The 8572-nt window shown below is 35.6% G+C and overlaps 1 protein-coding gene across 1 annotated transcript in view; it reads left to right on the forward strand.

The window, feature by feature from the left end:
• LOC106871330 (adhesion G protein-coupled receptor A3) overlaps window positions 1-8572 on the forward strand; it is a 54573-nt gene that overhangs the window by 22783 nt on the left and 23218 nt on the right. Inside the window, exons 14-18 of the mRNA XM_014917725.2 lie at window positions 2139-2210; window positions 3253-3419; window positions 5074-5159; window positions 5549-5729; window positions 7850-7932. Coding sequence (XP_014773211.1) covers window positions 2139-2210; window positions 3253-3419; window positions 5074-5159; window positions 5549-5729; window positions 7850-7932 — 589 coding nt within the window. The remainder of the gene's footprint in view (window positions 1-2138; window positions 2211-3252; window positions 3420-5073; window positions 5160-5548; window positions 5730-7849; window positions 7933-8572) is intronic.

An 8572-nucleotide genomic window follows, 5' to 3' on the forward strand; every position in this document is an offset into this window, starting at 1 on the left:
CATGCAAGTATTTATATATATATATATATATATATATATATATATATATATATATAGAGAGAGAGAGAGAGAGAGAGAGAGAGAGAGAGAGAGAGATACATACATACATACATACATACATAGAGAGAGAGAGAAAGAGAGTATGCGTGTGCCTATCTAGATTATCTAAGATCATGTCATGTAATCATTGAGTTAGACTCCATATGTTCTATTATAATCCAAAACAGTTGCCTGAGTAGAAAATTCCTGCTATTAGGCAGATAATCCCATGCTGCAAGTCTGTTGGCTATAATGGTCATGGAATATAAATTAAAGAATAAGACAGGAAAATATAGTGTTAAATTATTTACTGAAATCTTTTTAATACGTGTTTCAGTTACAATTAATTCAGTCTAATCTCATGCATATATTGTTAATTATAATGGAAACGCATGTAAATTTGCCATGAATAAATAAACACTATTCTTTCCTGAATTGAACTTTATATGTGTGTGCATCTATGGGCACGTAAGTGTGACTGTTTCTCTGTCTGTCTCTCTGTGTGTATGAGTCATCATTATGGAAGGTTTCACCATTCAAAGAATTTTGCAAACTTCGAAATAAATTGTAATCTGATGGTGTAAGGTCAGGGCTATATGGTGAATGTGACATCACTCTCCAACCAAGCGTGAATAATTTTTCACAAGTTAGCAAAGGCGTGTGTGAACTAGTGTTGTCATGTTGGAAAACGATTCCTTTACGATTTGCCAATTCTGGCCGTTTTTCTTTGATTGCTTCCTCCAGTTTTATTAGTTGTTCACAGTAAACATCTGAGTTGATCATTTGGTTCCTTGGAAGTAGCTCAAAATACACAACATCTTTGTAATCCCACCAAATTGATAGCATAACCTTTTCTGGTGCAATTCAGCTTTCGATGTGGTTTGTGTTGGTTCATTATGTTTAGAGCATGATTGTTTCCGGTTGATGCTGTTGTAGACAATCCATTTTTGATCACCAGTGATGACTCGTTTAAAAAAGAGTTCGATTTCATTGCGTTTGAGATGTATATTGCAAATATTGATTCGTTATTTTAAGTGAATATCTTTTAATTTATGTGGAGCCCAAATATCGAGCTTCTTAACGAGTCCAAGGCATTTTAAGTGATTTTCATTTGTTGTGTGTGATACATCTAACCTCTCTGCAATCTCTCTCGCACAAGTATATGACAATCAGGTTCAATTATGGCTTTGATTCGGTCATCATCAACTTCAGAAGGTCGACCAGAACGTTGGTCATCTTCAGAACGGAATTTTTTAAACTATTTCTGACATGTGTGTTCTGTTAAACAATCAACACATAAAGTTCACATATCTCTGAGTCTCAGTTTCAGCAACTTTCTTACCTTTACGGAAATAAAAAAGCAAAATATGGTGAAAATTTTGTTCTTTTGCACTCCATCTTAAAATTGACACTGAACTAACAGCGGTAAACAAAATTACGCGCAATTTGCTTCTATAGTGAGCTAAAAGTGACGGCTGTCAAACGTCAATAGGAAAAAAAATCATAAAGTTGACAAAAGTCATTCAAAAAGATTATAACTCTGTTTGCGAAAAACAAATTATTTTGGATCAGTTAGGATTTATTATGAAGTTACTGATAGAAATGATAGTTACTGATAGTTAATGATAGAAAACTGGGATAACATTATGAACGAAATATTTCGCGTTAGAAATAAGTGACAGATAACTCAGAGTACAGGGAACGTATATTTTCGTTCAAATATATATTTACTAGACATCTCTGAATGAAAATACACGGGATAATATGTTAAGAGGTTAAAGATATAATTTGTGTTATACACGAGAATGCCATGTAAAAATCAGAAACATTAATTTCAGAGATAACAGCTTTTTTTACGCAGACGTTTTTTTTTTTTATTAAATATATTTTTTATGTTCCATATTGGGTTGTAGAGGCACCACGTAAGATTTCTGTCTTAAAATATCTCAAGCAAACTTCATTTCTAAATAGACCGACAAGAACCTAAAGAGAAATGGAACACAATACTAAAGGCAGAGCAATTTATTTTATTTGTGTTGACGAAATAGAAATACAGACGTTTGTGAAAGTTTATTTCTTTCATTTTTATTTCCTTTCAGAAATTTGAGGAACAACCAAATCAAAGAATATCAAGATGGCGCATTTTCATCTCTTTCAAACATAACTGGAATGTATGTTCAAGTCTGCTCTTCTTTTGTTTATTACAAAATGAAAACATTTTATTTGTAAAAATAAAATTCATAAATTGAGGTAAAACTATTACAGTTATTTGTTTAATATGGAGGAGGCATCCATTAGTCTCACGAAACCATGTGTCTACGCCTGGTAAATCTTGCTTCAGTCTTGTTAGCAGAGCCTCGTCTATTGTGATCATAAAGAGAACACACGTGAGTGACAGTGTCGACTGTAATGACTGCATTTGTAGGTACTGTCCAGTAGCCACATCCTGATGCTGTTTTTCTGATTCTGCAGAAAAGCTCAGCCTCTTCTCTCGTCTTTTAAAACCCTTGTCTAGTAGGAATGATCATCAGTAATGTTCCCCAACTTTTCAACTTTCGCATAAAGCGACTTCATGACTCTATTGCAAACATTGTTGAAACGGTGACGGAGTCGTCCTTGTGTTGTATTACCGGATGCTAGTTCATAATACAACTTGTTTTTCGTGATCTTCTCATCTTACATGCAGTGTACATGGCTGGCTCAGCCAGTGGAAACGTAATTATTGCAGTAGGATGAGAAGGCCGAGGTTTTGCGCACGGGACAACATGTCATTACCGAAGAATTATTTGGGGTTACTCAGTCTACCCTCGGAAGTGTGACTAGTAATGGGTGCACGGGAAACAATAGTTTCAGAGACTTTTGTGTTGTTGTTAACCCGCTACCTGATATTCTCCCCACCCCCCTCTCTCTCTCTCTCTCTCTCTCTCTCTCTCTCTGTTTACCTTTCTTGGTAATCGGGGAAGCAAGACTTAAAGTTGTACTTACTACCACGCGTTTAGGGATTATAGCAGATCACCAAAATAGGCGATGGACTACTTTGATACCCTTTCTCTCAAGTTTCAGTTTCTACCAGATTCAACTAAGCTTTAAGCCCCCCTTATACAATGCACATCAAAGATACAAATACATTCCAGAAAACCATAAGCGTCAAAACTTTTAAGCATCTAAACAAAGTTTTCAATTGATCTTATACAAATTTTATTGGAATTACAGTGACTTGAGAAACAATAAAGACATGGTCTGTGGATGTCATTTACCAGATCTTATCGAGCGTATAAGTAAAGCAGACAACAGGAATGTGACTGTCCTGGGCTACTGTATAGAGGCTGGAACCAACCATACCAAGTTAACCCATACGCAGAAACCTTCGCAATGTAAAAGTAGGTGAAATCTTCCTTAATTCTGTTGCAATCGTTTCTTCTCTTTATACGATCTACAGAAATCCACGATGAAAATTCCATATATTTAATATAATTTCCTCTGTTATATATTATCTCTGTAGCAGTTTGCACAACATACTTATCAATCAAATATGCGAGTTTTTATACTTTACTCCTTGCATTTTACATCAATATTTTACAGATCTTATTTATACTTAGTGTAATTGTTATCTGTATCTCTCTGGAACTTCACAGAAAAAAGGTTCTTCTCTCTATCTGGTGGGATTGCAAAGGAGTAATTCACTTTGAATTGTTACCACCTAATGCAACAATCAATGCTCAAGTCTACTGTCAGCAATTAGAGCGTTTGAACCAAGCTTTGAAAGAAAAAAAGACTCGCTTTAGTGAATCGAAAAGGAGTGATGTTTCATTAGGACAATGCGCGACCCCACACTGCAAAGATCACATCACAGAAGATCGAAGACCTTGGTTGGGAAAAAATTCCTCATCCACCTTATTCTCCCGACCTTGCTCCTTCATACTACCATTTGTTTCGTAGTTTACAGAATCATTTGGGGGACATAACTTTCGCAAGCCAGGAGGAGGTCGAAACTGATATTTCAGACTTCTTCGCTTTGAAACCAAAAGAGTTTTACATTGATGGGATTAAAAAACTTGTAAATAGATTGAAGGAAGTCATAGATAATCAGGGAAAGTACATTGATAATTAAATTCCAATTAAATATAACACTTGATCACTTGTTTTCTTTATTCAAAATCCAGACAGAACTTATGGGATGACCTGATAGATTACGCTGCAAATTGATACCTTACCAGTTACAGGTTTTATAAGGGAGGTCACTCTTAAATATAGAATAAATACTTCAGAATTACGTCCCTTTTTTCGGATTATTTCAACATATTAATGCCTTGATCTGACACCGGAATTTAAAGTAAAGAGAACACGCCTTTACCTACCTTTTTATGCCCTTTTTTATGCCTTTCCAAATTGTATCAGTGATGTAACTGCAACATCCTCGTGACGTGACTGCAAAGCGAATGTTTATAGTCTTCATTTGAAAATATGTTTATAAGCTTAATTAACTATTGGCTCCCATATTCTTTTTACCTGTTTCAGTCATTTGATTGTGGCCATGCTAGAGCACCGCCTTTAGTCGAGCAAATCGACCCCAGGACTTATTGTATCGGTCTCTTTTGCTGAACCGCTAAGTTACAGGGACGTAAACACACCAGCATCGGTTGTCAAGCGATATTGGGGCGACAAACACAGACACAAACATATACACATACATACATGCATATATATATATATATATATATATATATATATATATACGACGGGCTTCTTTCAGTTTCCGTCTACCAAATCCACTCACAAGGCTTTGGTCGGCCCGAGGCTATAGTAGAAGACACTTGCCCAAGGTGCCACGCAGTGGGACTGAACCCGGAACCATGTGGTTCGTTAGCAAGCTACTTACCACCCAGCCACTCCTACGCCATACTCACATATACAACATTCATTTACTGAAACTACATATTCTCTATGATTTCTATATATGGTACATGTTGATTTCTTAACTTTTCTCATATTCATTAACTTATACGTACTTATATGTTTCATTTTAATGTGTAGGTCACACGATTAATTATGAGAGAATTCAGTGCCACGTATGTTCGGAGATGAACTGCAGATATCTGACCGACTGCCATGGTATACAGGTAAACAGATATTGCTTTCTCACCTTCTGCTATGATATATCACAATTAAAACTGCCCAGATATCGAGAGTCTTCTTTGAACTTGATTTAATGTTCTCTTTGTCGAAAAATATTTTGATATCTGTTTACATCTCTCTGACAATCAAAATCCTCTGCATCATAGTTCGTGTGAATTAATTAACTCTTTTTAAGCATTTCTAGATTTGCTCTGAAACCATTTCGAATTTGTAACTTTTAGAGATAAAATACAACTTTAACGAATTAAGTTTGTAATTGGTCTCATCAGCCGGTTAAAAACAAAGGTGACTTCCTTCAGTCAGATTATTGAAACACACACGTTGTCGTCGTGTTTGTGGTATCCGATTTTTCTTTTAATATTTATCGCTGCAGCCTAGATGTATGACCACAATAGCAATGCACGGTGATTCCAAGGTTGAAAAAACATGCAGCACACGCGAAAATTGCACTGAAACTGAGAGACGGAATGTGTCAAATTGCAATAATTGGACTAAAGGCAATTCTTGTGTTACTTGTTGCAACACAGGCTTATGTAACGAGAATGTTTTCGAAGGTAAGTTTGTTTTTTTTTCTTTTTTCATATAAATCGTACTCGAGTTGTTAGAATAGCAGCAGTAGTAGTAGTAGTAGTAGTAGTAGTAGTAGTAGTAGTAGTAGTAGTAGTAGTAGTAGTAGTAGTGGTGGTGGTGGTGTTGGTGGTAGTAGCAGCAGCAGCAGCAGCAGCAGCAGCAGTAGTAGTAGTAGTAGTAGTAGTAGTAGTAGTAGTAGTAGTAGTAGTAGTAGGCGGAAATCACTGTAACAATGCGCTGCTACATCCATCATCTGTTGGTGATTGCTTACTCCTGGAGGATGACACATATGCGCCACCCAGGCAACAATCCTCCAACCCACGGGTCTGTTTGGGCAGTCGTTGCTGGTGAGGGTTTAACAAGGTCGGAGTGCAAATCCTACTTCAACTTCTTTTCACTGTCTTTTACGACATGCTGAAGAAACGTTATGTCTTTTCTTTGATATGCCGATCCCACCAGGCCATGTGTCAAAGATCGTTTCCGAGTTATATAGACTCCATGACGCATATATTCTCCGCTGGACAAGACGCCGGTCCGTTGCTGGGTTACTGAATTTTCCCAGCTGAGCAAACTGGGTCAACGTGAAATGAAGTGCTTTCCTGAAGAGCACAACGTACCTCCCGATCCACGAATCGAAACCAGAATCTTGCGGTCATCAGTCTGACATCTTAACCACTAACGCACGCCCCTCCACGCTGGGTTACTGTTACCAAAGGCCAATTACGGCCAGCCCCTTCTGAAAAGTTCCGATAATCTCAAGAATGAAGAATTCTTCTTCAAACTTGACATGCCATTTAAGGAAAATGACAGGTTTATTTTCTGGATATAAGAGGCACACGTGTTTCTGTCTCAGTAGGCGTCATCAGCACAACAACCGTCTCGTCTTGTTTCCAGTAGCAAAGGGACTTAGACTTTTGAAAAAGAGCGTGTATATATATATAAGTATGGATATGTGTGTATATGTATATGTATATGTATACTTATATATGTATGCACATTTATGTATATATACATATATATATGCAAACACACATACACACACGCACACACACACACACACATACATATATATATATATATATATATATATATATATATATATATGCATATATATGCACGCATTTTATACAAATATATTTTTATATATTATATACTTATGTATATACATACATATAAATATATATACAGACATACATAAATACCCATACATATATATGTATATATGTATATATATTTATACACGCATATATGTATATATATGTATATATATGTATATATGTATATATGTGTGTGTGTGCGTGTGTGTACGCATATATATTTATATGTATATATATGTATATGAATATATACATATATATATACATATATATATAAATATATATATACATATGCATATATGTATGTGTATGTATATATATATATATACATATATGTATATGTATGTATGTATGTATGTATGTATGTATGTATGTATGTATGTACACGCATACATAGCATGCATTATCTTAGAATTTCGTATGCCAGATTACAAATCTTTCATCTCTCATACATTACATAATACTTTATCGTGATGGTTTATAACCGAGTTTAGGCCATTGGTTTGACGAACCTTGTAGTGTTAGAATGAAGCTACTTATTTGAGTGCTTCAAAATTCTGTAGCCGTCTTAGATTTGTGATTAGCACGCATACGGTTTGCAGTAGATACGAGGTTTGATTTCTGTAGGGAATGCAGCAAAGTTTTCCATCTTCTTTATTATATATACATGTGTTTGTGTGTGAGCATATGTAAATTAGAGGTTCATGAAGCACTCGTCAGTTTTCCACTACTGCAACAGCTTACAACATGGAGTTGTTCTTGCGTTCATTACCTATTCACAGCTTGTGATAGTAGCGCTGTAACTTCAAGAACTAAGTAACAGAATGCAAACTAACCAATCTTGGACCAAGTGCCCTGTCAACTCCACAGTCTTTGATTTGTTATTGTGAAGGAAAAAAGAATTGTATAGAAATCATGCATTTACCAGTCGAATTAAATTAATGCCTATAATGCATGTCATGTTTATAATAGCAACGTCTCTGTTTTAATTTTATCGCTATCAACAGTCTGGACCAGTTCTTTTCAATTATATTTGCTTTACAAGAGGCAAGGCAACAAAAATGAAAACCTTACAGCCATATCTAAAGAAGTAAGTGCTTGCCTATCTAAAATCCATTTCGAACTTTCTCTCCCTCTTTTCTCCCACTACTCTCCCTCTTTTCTCCCACTACTCTCCCTCTCTTTCTCTCTCTCTGTCTTGTTGTGTATATAATACACACTCATAGACAGAAAGACAGACAGACAAACAGACTTATGTTACTCCCATAACAATGCGCAGTGACTTGTTATTGAAAGCCAAAATGAAAAGTATTAAAACGCATTATAAGAAGTCTAATACAATCTGTAGGTTCCTCAGTGACAAGCATAATACGTACAGTCCCATTTTGAACGATAGTTAACATCACACTTTGAAAACAAAGCAGTGACGTGATAGGGAATTGTTCCATTGTACCATTTAAGATAACGAACAGAATATCTCGTCTGAAAGATATCTAACCATCTCCATTGTCATGGAGCCTCACCAAATACAAAAAACAACGTTCTCTTCTAAACACACACACACCCCACCCCCCACAAACATCTGGTTTATATAAATGAACAAGCTGTTTGTACGTTCACAAAATTATATTTGACAAGTTCGAGAAAGGAACGAAAACGCTAATAATAATAATAAAGAAATAAAAAGACTTTTTTTCCAAAATTCTGACTACTCTTTTTCTCAATATATA

Source organism: Octopus bimaculoides, chromosome 10 (assembly GCF_001194135.2).
Source record: "Octopus bimaculoides isolate UCB-OBI-ISO-001 chromosome 10, ASM119413v2, whole genome shotgun sequence".
Lineage (NCBI taxonomy): Eukaryota > Metazoa > Mollusca > Cephalopoda > Octopoda > Octopodidae > Octopus > Octopus bimaculoides.